General features: G+C 36.9%; 1 protein-coding gene across 2 annotated transcripts in view; it reads right to left on the minus strand.

Annotated features, from left to right (window-relative positions):
• Positions 1-19,425, minus strand: part of tmem104 (transmembrane protein 104) — a 79,294-nt gene that overhangs the window by 9,253 nt on the left and 50,616 nt on the right. For both annotated transcript variants that reach the window (XM_052138917.1, XM_052138918.1), the window contains exon 9: positions 11,698-11,791. In XM_052138917.1, the coding sequence (XP_051994877.1) occupies positions 11,698-11,791 (94 nt within the window). The remainder of the gene's footprint in view (positions 1-11,697; positions 11,792-19,425) is intronic.

The raw sequence follows: 19,425 nt of genomic DNA on the forward strand, positions 1-19,425 counted from the left end.
TGTCATTAACTGCATGCCATGAATGTCTAGAAATTCACATCTGACCAGCTCCAAAAGCACTACAGATTTGTCAGGTACAAAAGGCAGAACAATAATGAAGACCAAGACAAAGTAGCAACAATCGTGAAATAATAGGTAACCTTCACTGTGTAACATGCTTAAAATAGCAAAACAGATATGTAATAGCTGCACAAGGACGAAAGCAGACATATGTATTGATGGAACTGCAAATCACAGGAGAAAACTTCAAAGAGAGCTAATATAACCACTATGAACCAACTGTAGAGGGCACAGACATGGATAAAATGTAGTCTGAGTTAAGATGCATCACTCCTCTCCATAACCGTAGCAGTATAAAGGAGCACCGAACCACATAAAAAAATAAAATCAAGGGCACACTTAATCCAAATACTTCTGACATCTCACAACACAACTCAAGTTGTTGTATAAATGCCTAACCTTCAGCTCAGAGGCCTTTGTTGTTTAGGGATGAGATGTGATTGTGTCCAGACACACACGGCAAAGCGATTCATCACACAACATCAATTCCCTCAGCGTGCCTTACAGGCGGACATTGAAAATGTCACTGGCATCTCTGTCTTCAAGTCTTATTCATCTTGATATGTTTGTATCTGACACCAATGCCAGTTGAAGAAGCCACACAGGTAGTTTTCTCCAGGACAGAAAAGGAGGGCAGAAAAGAGGCCTTAATAATTTCAGTCAGCAAAGTCAAAGCAGAGCACAGACGTTAGGGAATAGAACATGGCATAACAACTAAAATGATTGCAAAACCTTTTGAAAGGGCACTGTGTTGAGTTTTGAAGGACACTCCTTGTAATCGAAAGCACCCATTAGGTTAAGTCACATGACTAACTGTGACCATCAAGTGTCAATGAAGAAGTTTGAGTACTAAGAACATTAAGCAGATGCCAAAGCTACATATCCCATCTGTGAAATTATCCTCCAGAAATTTAGAGGTGAATTCACTAAACAGTGGTGCCCTTTTGCACCATTCTCCACCTTATTTTTAAAGTAAATAAAGTTTCGCATCAATATAAAGCACAAAAAGCTGCACCTGCATTTCTTTGGTGTATTTCTCTTTCAGTCTTGTTAATTATTGATAAAAAATAGTCATATATATATATATATACCACAACATTAAAACCATCTGCCTAATATTGAGTAGGTCCCCCTCATGCCATCAAAACAGCACCAACCCGCATCTCATAATAGCATTCAGAGATGCTATTCTTCTCACTACAATTGTACAGTGGTTATGTGAGTTACCGTAGACTTTGTTTGTTCGAACCAGTCTGGCCATTCTCTGTTGATCTCTCTCATCAACAAGGCGTTTCCATCCACAGAACTGCCGCTCACCGGATGTTTTTTTGTTTTTGGCACCATTCGGAGTAAATTCTAGAGACTGTTGTGCATCAAAATCCCAGAATACCAGCAGTTACAGAAATACTAAAACCAGCCCGTCTGGCACCAACAATCATCCATGCGATTATCTAATCAGCCAATCGTGTGGCAGCAGTGCATAAAATCCTGCAGATACGGGTCAGGAGCTTCAGTTAATGTGCACATCAGAATGGGGAAAAAATGGCATGATTGTTGGTGCCAGATGGGCTTGTTTGAGTATTTCTGTAACTGCTGATCTCCTGGGATTTTCACACACAGCAGTCTTTAGAATTTACTCAGAATGGCGCCAAAAAACATCCAGTGAGCGGCAGTTCTGTGGATGGAAATGTCTTGTTGATTAGAGAGGTCAACAGAGAATTGTCAGACTGGATCGAACAGACAAAGTCTACGTTAACACAGATAACCACTCTGTACAATTGTGGTGAGACGAATGTCGGTTGGCGCTGGTTTGGCGGAACGAGGGGGATCTACACAACATTAGGCAGGTGTTTTTAATGTTGTAGCTGACTGGTGTATGTCATTCCAATCAGCCTAAAGTTTATTCTCCACCTTGTTTTTTTAATTGAAGTTTAAACAGACTCATTACAGAGTTAAATGTGCGCATCAATATATAGTAGGCCTAAAGCTGCATTCACACTGCCAGCGACACGCAGTGACAAAACAACCCCATCTCATTCATTTTCAATGAGAGCTGGCAACTTCCGGCAACACGAGCGACAGTGACAGTTGGCGACCGGATGTGGTCGTGTCCAGCGACACAACAAAGTTGAGAATTGTTTAACTTTATGCAAATGAAGAGCGACTTTCGTTAGTGACAGCCAATATGAGAGAAGATGGTAGAGCTCACGTGATCCTAATATTTTAATAATGTTAATTGTAAAGAAACATTTTTGTTTAGAATCTCCATACACACCACTAGCGACCTAACCGGCAGCCACTGGCAACAAGCAGCGACAAAGTAGCTGAGAGTGTGAGCACAGCTTAATGAAGCACAGAATTTAAGACTCACTAGATCTCTTTAACACAATTCACATTCCGGAACAAAACTCAGTAGAGAGAATCCACACCATGGAAAGCCAAAGCTATTTTGTCTAATATAGTCCAATTGATGATCCTCAGAAATCTAAAGCAAATGGGCAAGGGGTTTTATGTTCTGTTAAGGAAAGCCTATATGAAGCTTTGTGGCTTGTCCACACTGCAAGCCCAGCTAAATGAGAGGCACCAATTCATTTTCCTTGAGAGCAATTTTCAGGCTCTCTGAGCTGAACCATTGCCTGGGGTATTCATTAAGGCACAGCTATATTTCAGTATACCTCGAGACTACACTGCTGCAGAATATCCCCAAGCTTATGCTGTTTGGGACCCAAGCCTTTTATATTCTACCTATAAAAACACCACAAAGTCCAGTTTTTTCAAAAGATGAATGTTAACTGTGTGTGACCCTTGACATTTAAAACGGTACCTATATCCTTAAGTGGTAATGTTGAACATATCTGTGGTCTGCTGGTGGCTCGTTGAAGCTTTTTTTAAATGTTTATATTAGAGTAGTTTATAGAGTATAAAGTCAGGAGTTCAGAGAACCAAGCCTGTCTAATCTGTCTAATGTTAAACACATTTAAGTCGGAAAAAAATAAAAAATACGGAAAAAGACAAAACAACACAAATAAACAATGAACAAATTATGCTCTTTTTCTGTTATACCAGTGGATAAGACCTGCACAACTTTTACACAACCCATATGATTTATGCATAATATCTAACAATTAATTAATTAATTAATTAATTTGCATAAAGCAAAGCATAAAGGCTGAGTGTAGGGATGTTATAAGTACTGGTACTTCGGTTCCAAGTCAATAGTAAAAAAAATAAAAAATACTCAAGGTTATTTAAGAGCTTGGTCTGTTAATTCTTTTACACTGAAAAAGTGCTGATTGCCATGTTAGAGCCATTGCTCGACTGGAGGAACTGAGCGATCAGACGAAAAGCACTCGCTACTCACTAAAAAATACAGTTACGCGGCTGCGCGCATGAACGGTCAAATGTGCTTCATCTTTAAAATGGCCGTCCAACGTGGTATTAATGTGACCACAATTGAGTAATTTCAAACAGAGGGAACAAAAACAATGATGTGTGTGTACAAATATTGGATCTTAGAATTAAACCTTGGTGTGGCTGTACAATCAAACAACAATATTGAAAAGAAACCACACTACTACATTGGAAGAAAACCACTCAACGTTCTACATTTATTTAATTGCTTTCTTATTACTGTTCTTAGTTTACTTTATACTTAGTTATTTATTAATATAACTTTTTACCTGAATAATAACTTGCAATTTTTAACATCTATGTAAAAAATTAATCTAAAGGAGTGTGTTTAATAGTATATTATCTATGTTTGCACTGGTATTAGTACTGACTACTGAAATTGTGTTATTGTAACAACACTAACAGAGTCATTATGTTTAAATTATTTGACAGTATACATTCACTGAGCTCTTTATTAGGAACACTACGGTGAATACAATAACTCTTGATCATTCATGTGCACGTAACTTGTAATTAATGATATTTCCAACTGCACTTGAAGGACATAAGTCCTCGGAAGTTCCCATTTACAAGTTAGGAAATCATTATTACGATGTAAAGTGAGTCTGGTCGATTAAATGGATAGGTTTGGGTCCATTTTCAAATTTGATATTGTTTTTAGTCCAATACACTTCAGAACTAAGATGGAACAAAAAATACAGTAGCATTTTCCGACATTTTTAAGTTATTCTACAAAAACAAACAAAATGCATACCTAGTAATCTGTGAAGTCATCGTCATTCACAATCCATACCAATTTGCATCCATCATGATTATTTAACTGACACACCCCCAACTCTGAAATTACTGCATTTTGGTGGCATTCATGTGCACTCATCTCATAAGTAGGATCATTCAGACATAAAGTATCTACACTTCGTTCTTCGAAACAGGCTGCCCTTGCACAACCATCACTTTAATGGATAATGATGCAATGGTGTCATCAACCTGAACAACACATCAGATTGGGTGGCTTGCAGACCCAGTTCTAGCAAAAGCAAGACAATCTCTCTAAAACGCAATGTAGCTCAACAGAGCAAAGCAAGATGAAGTCATTAATCTTCAGGGAGTAATCACAAGCTCTTTGTCTGTTCCTCTGCATTCACACTAAATATGAATTAAAGTGGCAACCTTACCGACTCATTTCGCTCTTGATGTCAAAAGCTGATAAATGTTCTCTACTTCAGTGCTGAGAGGAGAAGAGGTGATCCTTCCCATTTAAATTACCCAAGCAATAAAACGGCCTTCTAAATAATGCATGCAAAGACCAACCACTTTGCATACAAGATGCTACGCCTGTGTTCCCGGTAAACAAGTGGCTTTATGCATTTCATGCAAGTGGTTGTAAAGAGAGAGACTATGGGCTTTGAGACAGCTGAAGTTTTATATAGGTTCACAAAATATAGAGACAGATAAATGTCTGCAACCGAGACAAGAAACAACAAACAGCATTATTAGCTCATGAGGCTGTCGTGGTCGTTGAGATAATTATATGTTCTCAGTAGAATGACGGTGCTGGCAGTAGGTGGCATTGAGGCTACAACACAAAGTGGCTCCCTTGACACCAACTGAAGCGAACCCTACTTACCACATCTCATTTGACAAAGGATCAGCCACGGTTTCTCCCTCTGTGCATTATGGGTGAATGGAGACACACGAGGTACGTGCCTGCCTGTCCTGCTGTGTGATGACTAAGAGCACAGTTGATCATGGGTAGTGTGGAAAGGGTGGATGAAAAGAGGGAAATAGTTGATAGGTGACTTGTGCCACATTTCAGCGAACACTCAAAAATTAAACGAATTAATCTATAGAAATCGGCAGGGGTTCACCGATATGGAATTTCTGGGCTGATACCGATAATTCACAGCTCATTGTGGCTGATACCAATAACCAATATTTAAACATTTTGACTTTTCACCCTTTAAACTGAAGCTGCTAGCGAATTAATTAAACACTACTCACTTAAAACGCTCACTTTTATTGCTTGCTCTTAAATCAGTATTCGTGGTAATTCTTGTGTCATGTACATTTACATGAATATGGTACATTAATTGCTCTGAAAGTTCGTTATTCTCTGTTAAATTTCAACCATATGTAATATTGAATTAAACCAAAATTAGATGATAATTTATCAGCGTGTAATGAACCTTAAACTTGGCCAATATGATCATATAATCGTAATGAAAATAGGTAAAAACATCACACGTATCAGATAATCTTGTGTTACAATGTTGGTAAAGTCTGAACTAATAAAATACAACAACCACATTAGTTTCACTAACAAACTAGTGTTTTTTGAGAAGTAAACATTTCACATCGCTCTGAGAGGATTATTTTATTACAACATCTATGAACCGTGTTATGTTGTGTTTGGGCTTGTTTTAATTGGGATAATCTGCTGTAAATAATAAGATATGCCATTTCCCATATTCTGCTCATGTTTCATGAATACGTGCAAATGCAGCAAATCTTGCCCCTAAGTAGCATACATATATTTCGTTTTTGCCATTTTCGCTTATTAGTTAATAAAAACTGATAGATGTCGAGCGATAGTGGATTTTGCCGATACTGATAACTAAGGTGGTGGAACAGGCTGACAACAGATTAATCAGATGATAATTTATGAATTAGATTTAAAAAAGTATTTTCTTAGGTTTATTTTTATTCACAAGATATGAAGTTGGAGACACAATGTACGTGCTGATAGGGCATGTTTCCATACAGTCACATTTTTCTTTGCATGACCTCCAATTTAGATGACTTGATTATCAAATCAAAACAATTCGGCCACAGAGGAACACGAAGAGAGAAAGAAACATCGCAACTATGAGCATTGATTTTTGCTGATATCCGATAGTCCCAAAAAGCAACGATTAATCTGTAAAACCAATATGTTTGTCTATCTCTAAAAAATAAACAATATGGGAAATAGCATGTTGTTACTTTTGTGCATAGATGTTGAAAACATTCTCAGAGCAACGTGACGTTCTAGCTTGGCTTTCAGCACTATTATCTGTTGCATGCGCACAGACACTTGAGACTGCTTGACAAGAAGAGAAGCCACAGGCAGTCAGAGATTCTCTGCTGCAAACATATAAACGTATCAAATTATCGGGAAAAATATTGAGGAAATATTGAGTATGTTCCCAGATAATGGCTAATAATATATCGGACGTCGATATATCATGCACCCATAAATAAATATATATATATATATATATGTCTGGTATGATTTAAGAACAGGGACACCTGTATGATACCACAAGGTGACAAAAATAGAAAAAATTTGAAACCATGTTAAAAAAAAAAAATAATACTGTAGCAAGTGAAGGCTTCGCAATTAAAGTATAAACAAAAATACAGTGGAATTTGGAAATGAAAAATTTACAAATTTCATTGCATAGATGACAAAACATCAAGCCAAGTGGCATCTGAGAACAAATGATGCTAGAGCTTTTCTTGGAACTAACAATTTTGGCAGTTACCAACTTTGGTAAGCAACTGGTCTCAAGATGAGAGAGGTCAACAGAGAATAGCCAGACTGGTTTGAACTAACAAAGTCTACAGTAACTCAGATAACCGCTCTGTACAATTGTGCTGAGAAGAATATAATCTCTGAATGCTGTTATGAGATGCGGGTTGGCACTATTCTGGCGGCACGAGGAGGACCTACACAATATTAGGCAGATGGTTTTAATGTTGTGGATGATCGGTGTATGTCTAATTTACAGAACCATTATTAAATGTTAATAAGAGAAAACAGGAACTAAAGCCCTTGAATTAATTCTTGTTTGAAGATTTCTGTTACAGACATGATGTTTTCTTCATGATGAGGGCATTCGTTTGTTTGTTTTGCCTTCGAATCAAATTTGCCATGCCCCGGAGCCTGACTAACAAGTACAGCCACAAAACTATCCATTTGTAAGGTAACTACCCTTGCAGGATACTGGAATAACCTTGTCAAAACCAGCTGATGTGAATCAATGCAAATAAACACCATCAATAAAAACAAATACAGAAATAGGACACCACTATGTATATAACCTTATATCATTATGTTTAAAAATATAAGATCTATATTTTTTTACAATTATCAGGCATAATTTGATACGTAAAACTCCCAAAATACACCTTGTTTTAAGGGGATAGCATTTTACCAACAATATAAAGCCAACTCCGCTGAACCTGGCTTTAAAAAACAAAAAACACAAAAAAACAGGAACTATAGACAAAAAAAAAAAAAAAAAATCAGAAGAATGATTATCAAATAATTACATCAGGCCTCTTGAGGTTCAAAATAGATTAAGTTAAAACAGCAACAAAGAACAGGGCACATGAAAAAAAGAAAGCTGCTTTGCTGCAGGGCCGCCATGATATACAGTATATATACAGCAAAAAGAGAAACTGCAATGCAAAGCAAAAGCAAGCTAGACCAATGTCTCCTTCACGAATGAGAGGAATCATACATAATACATCCATTGTACAAACGAGCCAATATTGATTGAAATGGCTAATAGAGCAGGAATACATTCTGGATAAACAGTGTGAGAAATAGTGGCATGGCTGTTAAGTTCATCAGTTTCATCAGCAGTTTATTGCTGCAGCAAGTAGAATGAAGTACTTTACCCTTTAAGTTATAGTATCCTTCAATGGCAGTACTTCACAATGCAGATGGCAAAAATATGGCATACATGCTAATCAGCAGATATCTGCAGTCTTTCTATACATTTACTGATGCATACAGTGGGGTCCAAAAGTCTAAGACCCCATTTGGCATTCTGAATTTTAAGCTAATGCAGAACTTAGGACTGCCATTGTGACGTGTACAATCAATGGGATGAAGGGAGCAGGCAGACAGGAGCTTCCACAAAGCTAAATGTCCATTTAGAATATTTTCAATGAATTACGTGTGTGCATTCACCACTGAACGCACACGCGGAAGAAGCCACAATTCAGTGTGGTTGTGATTTGGGTGAGGATAGTCCTGTCGCCTGCCCAATCACACCTGAGATGACCTGTCTAGGATGTCAGGCTGAGGAATGAGGGAGACAAAAGGCAGAGACACGAAGCAAGACACTTTTCTGATGGACGGACACTAGCTTCATCGCAGAGGAGGGGAACAATTTGCTGACCATTTTTAAATAAATATATTCATATATATAAATATATATTTAATTAAATAAAAAAGTAAAGGTGCACTCAGTAATTTTTTTCCTCATTAAAAAAGTTAACTACTAAAAGACATGAATTGTAATTTTGCAATACAGCTCTGGAGAACATTAAGAGACCACTACAAAATTATCAGTTTCTCTGAATTTACCATTTATAGGTGTGTGTTTGAGTGAAATTAACATTTTGTTTTATTCTATAAAGTGCTGACAACATTTCTCCCAAATTCCAAATTAAAATGTTGTCATTTAGAGCATTTATGTGCAGAAACTGGTCAAAATAACAAAAAAGATGCTGTTTTCAGACCTCCAATAATGCAAAGAAAACAAGTTCATATTCATTTTTAAACAACACAATACTAATGTTTTAACACAATTCAATATTTGGTGGAATAACCCTGATCTAAATGACAATATCTTTATATGGAATTTGGGAGAAATGTTGTCAGTACTTTATATAATAAAATAATAAAATTATTATTTTAGACTATAATATTGGAGTTACTTTTTAAATAAAGTAATGCGTTGCTTTTGTACACCTTCTTTCCCCATATTGCGAGAAATCAGGAGCAAAAGTGTGCAAACTTCGAGGAGGTGACATTATAGTTAATTTTTAGTTCTAGATTACCAGAGATGCACACTGAAGTTGTAGTATGTGTACACATGTTGGGTATTGTAGTTCAAGAGAATATGAGCAATGGAAAGAGCAAAATAAGTCTTCTTTTAGCCCACCTTGAGATTGTTGTTTTAAAAACTACAAAATATTGCTGGTAAAGGACTATAAATCTGAACGCTTCAGTGGAATTTAGTTTAACTTTTAATTTGCAGCGGCTGATTTGTTGTGCGTTGGAGCTTGCATGTGCAACTGTCAAAAATGTTGCCGTTGTCATGACAATCACACAGAGAGTTAAGAAATGTGTCCTTGTACTTGAAAGTGGTAAGTGAAACGACGTTTTTTCGTGACTGATTAATGTACGCTACGTTTAAAAGTGTGTAAGCTTTTATCATGGTATAATATAGCACAAGCATAAGCCCGGAAAAGTCTTCCCGTGGCTACGGCATGATTATACAGTTGCATACAAATGGAAATGATCGCTGAATGTTTATGCATCCGAATTGTTTTGTTTTAAAGCTGCCATGCACTGCTCTAGGATCAGTTTGCATCCAAACTGCTCTGCGTTGAAGCATTTAGCATTAAACATTCGATGATGAAACGCAATTGAGTCATGTGCAAATGCATGCTGCATTAAAAAAAGAAAATCGGTTAACGCATTTAGACAGAGGGAATATAAAACTAGAGGGATTATAAAACTAGTCTTCCACTGGCCAAGGCATGATATACAAAGTGAAATACTCACTCAAATTACTGACTTATGCAGCTGAACTGCTCGGTGTTACAGCTCCCCGTAACTGGGAGAATGGGATGAGAAAATCTGACTCTGGATCAGTGGCTGGGAGCAACATTCTATGTTTACATTTATGCATTTGGCAGATGCTTTTATAAAGCGACTTAGTGCATTTATTACAGGGACAATCCCCCGTAGCAACCAGGAGTTAAGTGGACAAGGACACAATGGTGGTGGCTGTGGGGAACCAGCAACCTTCTGATTACCAGTTATGTGCTTTAGCCCACTACGCCATCACCACTACCCATTCTACATCGTTTGTGTACGCAGAGAAAATGTCTTAATTTCTAAAATAATTCTACATTTTTGTTTTATAATAAATATGACTTGAAGACCTACTGACTGTAGACTTTCTAAATATCTGTTTGTTTTTCCATGTTGTTTTGACATGAGTGTTGTGCAGTAGCTAGCATGACCTGTCTCTTGTATACAATGCATAGCAGAAGAGAAAGTGGCAATGAGAAAAAAGTAATGCAAAAGTAACGTAGCTTTACTTTCATAAAAAGTTACTTTTTAATTCATTTAGTTACTTTTTAAGGAGTATTACAATATTCTAACGTTACCCAACAATGTTATTAAATAAACGTTTGGTTGTTGACTTTAGGAGAGCACAAGGTGAACACACTCCGCTGAACATCGACGGCTCCTCTGTGGAGATCGTCAAGAGCACCAAATTTCTTGGTGTTCACCTGGCGGAGAACCTCACCTGGTCCCTCAACACCAGCTCAATCACCAAGAAAGCCCAGCAGCGTCTCTACTTTCTTCGAAGGCTGAGGAAAGCACATCTCCCAACCCCCATCCTCACTACATTCTATAGAGGGACTATTGAGAGCATCCTGAGCAGCTGCATCACTGCTTGGTTTGGGACTTGCACCGTTTCGGACCGCAAAGCCCTGCAGAGGATAGTGAGGACAGCTGAGAAGATCATTGGGGTCTCTCTTCCCTCCATCAAAGACATTTACAAAAAACACTGTATCCATAGAAGCAACCAGCATTGTGGACGACCCCACACACCCCTCACACAAACTCTTTACCCTCCTTCCGTCTGGCAAGAGGTACCGAAGCATTCGGGCCCTCACGGCCAGACTGTTTAACAGCTTCTTCCCCCAAGCCATCAGACTTCTCAATACTCAGAGACTGGTTTGACACACACGTGTCCTGAGTTGCACTTTAATAACTGTCGCTTTATAACTGTCTGCTAGATCAATAACTGCTATGTGCATAGAACATTATCTCATAGTATGTTATGTTTACATTTTTAGAAACTGTCATCTTTTTGCACTACTGAGTACTGGTCGGCGCTGCACTGTCTATTGTCCTGTTCATTGTCAGTAATTTGTTGTACTGTCCTGTACTTTTTGCACATGTTTGCACGTGCACTTTATATAGGTATATATAGGTAGTTTATATAGGTATTTTATTTCGTTGTGTTGTCTCATGTGGTCCTATGTTGGTCCTTTGTTGTTTTTTTATGTAGCACCATGGTCCTGGAGGAACGTTGTCTCGTTTTGCTGTGTACTGTACTAACTGTATATGGTTGAAACGACAATAAAAACCACTTGACTTGACTTGACTTGTTTAAATAAATACAAAAAATTAAGTTAACACCTTACCAATCCATCTCATGACAGACGTGAGGATCTGGAGGTATTTGGTCTTCTGTGCATTGAAAAAGGCGAATGGCCCCAAACACAGTGTGAAGACAGCCTGAAAAAAAAAAAAAAAAAAAGAGATGAATGTCAGTGAAAGTCTATGAAACCGTACAACCGTTTGAGTCACAGCAGTGTGTCCCTGGATGACTTCAAAGAAATGTGCATACTGACAGACAACACAGTTTGTCTATGTCAGCTCAACTCGCTCATAACAACACACACACAAGAGAGTCTTTTATTGTGACCTGCTGATTTAAATCTTTGATGTCACAGGAATTAATGAATATTCATACATTTAGCTGCTCTTCCACATCTGCACTGCTCTTAAACATTTGGAATGCCACGAACACAAGTGGACTGTTTGCTGAGTGTAATCAGCACTCTTGGAATGCTTCTCATCCAATCAGATTCAAGGAACTAACTGTCGAATAATAATAATAATAATTAGTATGGTTATAAAACAGAACCATATTTATTATAATAATTTCATAACTTGCATGCTGCATGGCTATGCATTCCGGTAACACCCTTAAAGACACATTTTTACAATCTCTGCCATTAACATATAGCAGTCGTGATGAATTGTAATTTTGCACACAATGGATTTTATTAATTAAGGGAGAAGCTACCAAAAGTGGCAAATCAGAATGACATTACTGAGCAGATGGACAAATTCAATAAACTTCACCATTAACATTCACTCAGTATTTATTATTAATAGTATTAATTATTAATAATACTGTGTTATTGTTATTATTATGACAGATAACAGCAACAACCACAATTAAGCAAAAAGGAAGCCAAAATTAATAGATGCTATTTTGCGTGTGCAGTAGGAATTAGATATATATTTGCAACGTAAACAATAAATTCTGAATTCTACATTCATAATGGTACAAAATACAGAAGTAGCAAGCATTTAGAATAAAGTTTAGGTCAAAATTGCACAGTAAAAGAATATATCACATCTGATTATGCGGTCGCACAAGTTGAAATATTTAAACTAGGCTGAAGCTCAAATCGGCTCCAGAAATATGGCATCCGTAGATTGTTGAAACCACACACAGCCCACCAAAGGAAAGATTTGTTTGTGATTGAGTTGAAAATGGCCTTGTGCTCCTTCCCACTTCATTCTAAACATAAACGCACTTACTTCCCTATGACTTTACCATGGGGAAATCCCCGCCGCCAAGCTTCGCCAAGCAGGCGGGGGAAGATTCTGCCGACAGCCCCTCATCGCCTCGATTTTGACATAGCATATGTACCCTTCAGGAAGCTCCATCTCCCAAAATGCAACTCTATTGTGACATCACAGCAGATCGCGATTAACCTACCCCCACACAACTCTAGTGTATGATAAAATGGAAAGCTCTTTAAGAGAAGTTGGGTCAATTAACAGTTCAGAAGAGCTTTACCGAGATTTAACCGCATAATACTTGTAACTATCTTGTAACTACTCACTGTTTGTAACACAGTAACAGACTATGTGTTCACTGTAATGTTACCATTTTATTGAGTACATTTAACCGATTTTGTATGGATTACATTGCAGTAGCTTTATAACACTGCAATACACTACAGAGTACAGTAGAGTAAGTAACATACAGTAAGCAAAAGCATGCAGACTATTTTTTAATTTACAGTTGAAGTCAGACGTTTACATACAAATACATTTCAACTCAGTTTTTCACAATTCCTGACAATTAATTGTAGAAAATAATCTCTGTCTTAGGTCAGTTAGGATCACTAATTTATTTTAAGAATGTGCAATGTCAGGGCCTGTGTAGCTCAGCAAGAAAATACGCTGACTACCACACCTGGAGTCGCAAGTTCGAATCCAGGGTGTGCTGATTGACTCCAGCAACCAATTAGCCCGGTTGCAAGGATGGGTAGAGTCACGTTGGGTTAACCTCCTCGTGGTCGCTATAATGTGGTTCTCGCTCTCGGTGGGGTGCATGGTGAGTTGTGTGTGGATGCCGTGGAGAATGTTATGAGACTCCAAACATGCTATGTCTCCATGGTAACGCGCTCAACAAGTCATGTGATAGGATGTGCAGATTAAAGGTCTCAGAAGGAGGCAACTGAGATTTGTCCTCCGCCACCCTGATTGTTATTATGCCACCACAAGGACCTAGAGCACATTGAGAATTGGGCATGCCAAATTGGGGAGAAAATCCAAAAAAGTGAAATGTCAGAATATTGATTTAATTATTTATTTCAGCTTTTATTTCTTTCATCACATTCCCCGTAGGTCAGAAGTTTACATACACTTTGTTAGTACTTGGAAGCATTGCTTTAAATTGTTTTACGTGGGTCAAACATTTTGGGTAGACTTCCATAAGCTTCTCAAAATAAGTTCTTTGCAAGGTCCTTTACTGTTGTTCTTGGAATGATTTCCACTTTTTGCACAAAACTATGTTAATCTCTAGGAGACAGAATGCATCTCTTTCCTGAGCGATATGATGGCTGCATGGTCCCATGGTGTTTATATTTGCACACTATTGATTGTACAGATGAACCTGGTACCTTCAGGCATTAGAAAATTGCTCCCAAGGATGAACCAGACTTGTGGAGCCCACCATTTTTTTCTGAGGTCTTGGCTGATTTCTTTTGATTTTCTCATGATGTAAAGCAAAGAGGCGCTGATTTTTAAGGTAGGCCTTAAAATACATCCACAGATACACCTCCAATTGACTCCAATTAGCCAATCAGAAGCTAAATTAGGCTTGACATAATTTTTGAGAATTTTCCAAACTGCTTAAAAGGCCCAGTTAGCTTAATGTATGTATTCTGACCCACTGGAATAGTGATATAGTCAAAAGTGAAACAATCGGTCTTTAAACAATTTTTGGAAAAATTACTTGTCGTGTTGTCATGGTACCAAAATTTCAGTAGTTGGTACCAATACCAGTGAAATTTCACGGTAATCGATACCATTTTCGGTACCAAAGCAAAAACAGGATACTAAACAACTCTCTTTTATTAACAAAGTTAACAAAACATTAGCAGCAGAACTAAGAACAGAAATATGCCATTGAGCATCACTTTAATTTAAATATATTATTTTTTTAATTAAAACAAAACTGAACAATGTATGCTTAAAGTATTTTTGAACACTTATATAAGATTTGCTTCAACTTTTGCAACTTTTAATTTAAGTTTTTACCAAGTACTAAAAAAAAGGCTTAAATAAACAAGCATACAATAGAATTAATAAAAAACAATTTCCAAACGAATGTGCAAAGTGCTCTCTTATTAATAAATCTGCATATTGCCAATTTTCTTCATGATAAGAAATATCAGTGACATATATTATGATTAAATAAGTCGCGAGCAATCGCGTTCTAATTTAGCTGCATTTAGCGCGCACATGAGGGATGAGTTCCAGAGTCTCTCTCAGCTATGGCAAGCAGTTTTAACTTCTATTCATTTCCAGGATTTGAATCCTTGATATCAACAATTACATTTTCACTAGTTATCAGGAATTCGATATCTACTAGTAACAATGGCAATTTTTTATATCAGAAATTACATTTCCACTAGTAACAATGCCAATTCTTGATATCAACAATTACATTTTTACTAGTTAAAATGCTCATTCTAGATAACAAGAATATATATTTCAACTAGTAAAAACTATAATTCTTGATATCTGTAATTGTATTTTCACTAGTGAAATGTCACCATAGGCTGCCATTCAAAATCAATTGTTGATATCAAGACTTGATTTCTTACTAGTTATAATTCCGAATACAGTTTATTAATAATTGCTCAAACATACACTGGTGGCCAAACGTTTGGAATAATCTACAGATGTTGCTCTTATGGAAAGAAATTGGTACTTTTATTCACCAAAGTGGCGTTCAACGATCACAATGTGTAGTCAGGACATTAATAACATGAAAAAATGCTATTACAATTAGAAAAAAAAATAATAAATAATTCAGAACTTCTTATACTACTTCAAAGAGTTCTCATAAAAAACCTCCACGTGCAGCAATGACAGCTTTGTAGATGCTTGGAATTCTAGCTGTCAGTTTGTCCAGATACTCAGGTGACATTTCACCCCACACTTCCTGTAACACTTGCCATAGATGTGACTGTCTTGTCAGACACTTCTCACAGACCTTACAGTCTAGCTGATCCCACAAAAGCTCAATGGGGTTAAGATCCATAAAACTCTTTTCCAATTATCTGTTGTCCAATGTCTGTGTTTCTTTGACCACTCTGACCTTTAATTTTAGTTTTTCTGTTTCTAAAGTGTCTTTTTCTTTGCAATTCTTCCCATAAGCCCTCCTGAGTCTTCCCTTTACTGTTGTACATGAAACTGGTGTTGAGCGGGTAGAATTCAATGAAGCTGTCAGCTGAGGACATGTGAGGCGTCTATTTCTCAAACTAGAGACTCTGATGTACTTATCCTCTTGTTTAGTTGCACATCTGGTCTTCCACATCTCTTTCTGTCCTTGTTACAGCCCGTGGCCCTTTGTCTTTGAAGACTGTAGTGTACATCTTTTGGCAATGTCATGCATTGTATAGCCTTCATTCCTCAAAACAAAGATTGACTGATGAGTTTCTTTTTTTTTTTTTTTTGCCATTTTTGACCCATTATTGATCTTAAGACATGCCAGTCTATTGCATACTGTTGCAACTCAAAAACAAACATAAAGACAATGTTAAGATTCATTTAACGAAGCAAATAGCTCTCAGCTGTGTTTGATATAATATCAAGTGATTTACTAGTACTAAATTAGCAATTACTCAAGAATAAGGTGTTGGAGTGTTGGCTGCTGGGAATGGGGCCTGTCTAGATTTGATCACATGTGACTTTTTTCAAATAATGATGGTGCTGTTTATTACATCAGTAATGTCCTGAATATACTTTGTGATCAGTTGAATGCCACTTTGGTGAATTAAAGTACCAATTACCTTCCGAAACAGCAAAATATGTACATTATTCTACATTTTGGCCGCCAGTGTATCTAAAGTCTCCTGTGAAAATGAAACTAATTTCTGTTTGTAGGAAGGGTCTTTTAATTTCCACTTAAAAAACAAACATCAGATACAGAAAGGGTGTATAAATCTTTCTGAAAGAAGACAGTAAACCTCTCAAGCATGACTGTGCAGAGACTTCATCATTTTTATAGTTTTGTTTATATCCTTATGGTAACTAAATATTGTTTATTTTGAGTGATTGATTATTCCGATTTGTGTTTTTTCCTTTACAGCAACTGGAGGCTGGAATATTTTTAATATTGCTCACTCATATGTCTGTTTACCCCAGCGGAAATATTTTCTAAAAAGGAAATTGTAGACATCTGATTCAGCTGCACTTTTCTGGTATGTTACGGAGGTTCTGACACATTAATTTGCATATGATAATTTGGATTTTCAGGCTATTGACAACAAACATATAGTCATGTTCTGCATTTTCTATCACAGTAGAAGAAAAACTTTCCTCTATTAGTAATAATTACAACAGTAACATAAAACGGTGTTTATGACCCACAAAACATCTTCTCTAATAAGATGTATTTGCGAGCGAAACAGGATATTCAGCGAAGAAAAAAAATATGGATTTTCTTTGGAATAACCTGTACTATTATATCATTCAAAATAAGACCTGTTACATGTTTTAAGAAAGTAAAATAGACAAACTGACTTAAATCAAGTGAGATTAATAGTCAAGAGTCACAGATTTACACACTGCATTTTGTTTTTCATGATACACTGCACAAAGTTCTCATTAAAGAGTGAAATATAAGTCAAATTGAATTTGAGTGACATCGGCCATATTTTATCCTGAGAGGTGAGGAGAATGTTTATTTAGTCAGATAAACCACTGAGAATGAGATAACAGTCCATCATGATGCCTGAACGTCTATCCTGATAAAAGAGCTGACAGAGAGGCTGGCAAAGGCTAAAGCCCTGAAGCAACAGAGAGAAAAGAATGGAAGCTTCTAGATTCATGTGGTGTTCCTCTAAAAGGGTTGTAATGGGAAATGAAACAATATGGCATGAAACTGTGAAAGTGAACAAGAAAAGGTGGTGCAGAGCATGTACCAGTTTGAAATGGTGTGGAAATTAATAACAGAAATTGAAGAGAGAAACAAGGGTTCTTCTATTAAAGAGTTGCCTTTTTCATTTGAAAAATAAAAATAAAATAATAATAATAATAATAATAATAATAATAATAATAATAATAATAATAATATATATATATATATATATATATATATATATATATATATATATATATATATCTCTGAGTTAACGTAGACTTTGTCAGTTCGAACCAGTCTTTTCTGTTAAGGCTTTTCCATCCACAGAACTGTCACTCAATTGATGCTTTTTGTTTTTGGCAACATTCAGAGTAAATTCTACAGACTGTTGTGTGTCGGTCACATTTACTGTCGCACGGCAGAATACAGTCATTTCAATCGGAATCCGTGCGATCGTGAATGTCACGCATTAGACTTCCGGTGGTGAAGAATTTCCCCCTCTAATTTCACATGGAGTTTGTGTTTGGTGATCTTTAACAGGCGAATTTGCAGCACTGACCAATGGGAAGTTGCTTGGTTTTGGCAGTGACTGCTGTGTGGGTGGTGCTTCGTTCACAGCTGTATTGACTTTTCAGAATGGACAAGAATTTCATTTTAGCGACGAGTTGCTTTTCAACATCACTCTCACAGAAAAGAGTACAAAGTACAGCATTAAAAAGAGGCAGCTTGGCAATTAGCTTTTAGCTGGTTTCATACATGCTCAACATCCACCCATGCCTTCTTCTCCCGCTGAATTTTGCCATTGCAAAGTTCAATGTGACAATGCCTTTAGTAAGCAATTTTATCACACTAAAATAATGTTAATATGTATAATGTTTATGTCTTGTGACTACACTTTTGAAACACTTTTGAATGTTTGTGGACTGGCCCCATTCACTTCCATTGCAAGTTCCTTACTATAACTGTTGTTCATTAATTTTTTTTATACATAAACAACAAAGATACATTTTTTTGTGTTAATTTACATTATGCCACAAATGCTGTTGGCTGAGCTTAACTTGTACTGAAATCTAAACATTCCTTTAGTAAGGAACAAAGAAGCCAGTTATGCTAAATGACGTAGAAATAAAAGAGAGAAATGAGCGACATTTTAGCAAAAGAAATCCACCTCGATAAATTCCCATAATGCACTGCTGTCAATATGAGTTCTCACACTTATCGCACGTTCACTCATCACTCCCACAACACAGAAATGGTCTGCAACACCCACGACCCAAATGCTGAGCATCCATTTCTTCACTTAGCTAGAACTCCAACATCCCAAAGTGGCCATAAAACACCAAAAGCAATCTCATATCAACACAAAAATGAAATAGAAAAAAACAGTTTCTTTATGGGAGGCAACATGTAATTAACACATCAGACAATCTCAACTCGGATGGCTGGGAGTTCTGTAGCTCCTTATCAAAAGCCTGACATATAACATAAATCCAAATTTCAGATCTGAAAAGGGATGCTGGCAGAAGGGTTTGACTCCTCATATTCCTTACTTAGGCTGTTGTTGGTAGGTCACGCACACCAGGAAATTAAAACAGGAAGGAAGTTTAGTGTGGATAGGTGTGAAGAGAGAAAAGGAGGAAAAGGTCCAGACAGAGAGAGGGCAGCAGGAGAAAGCAAGAGCAATGGGGTG

Source organism: Xyrauchen texanus, chromosome 12 (genome assembly GCF_025860055.1).
Source record: "Xyrauchen texanus isolate HMW12.3.18 chromosome 12, RBS_HiC_50CHRs, whole genome shotgun sequence".
Lineage (NCBI taxonomy): Eukaryota > Metazoa > Chordata > Actinopteri > Cypriniformes > Catostomidae > Xyrauchen > Xyrauchen texanus.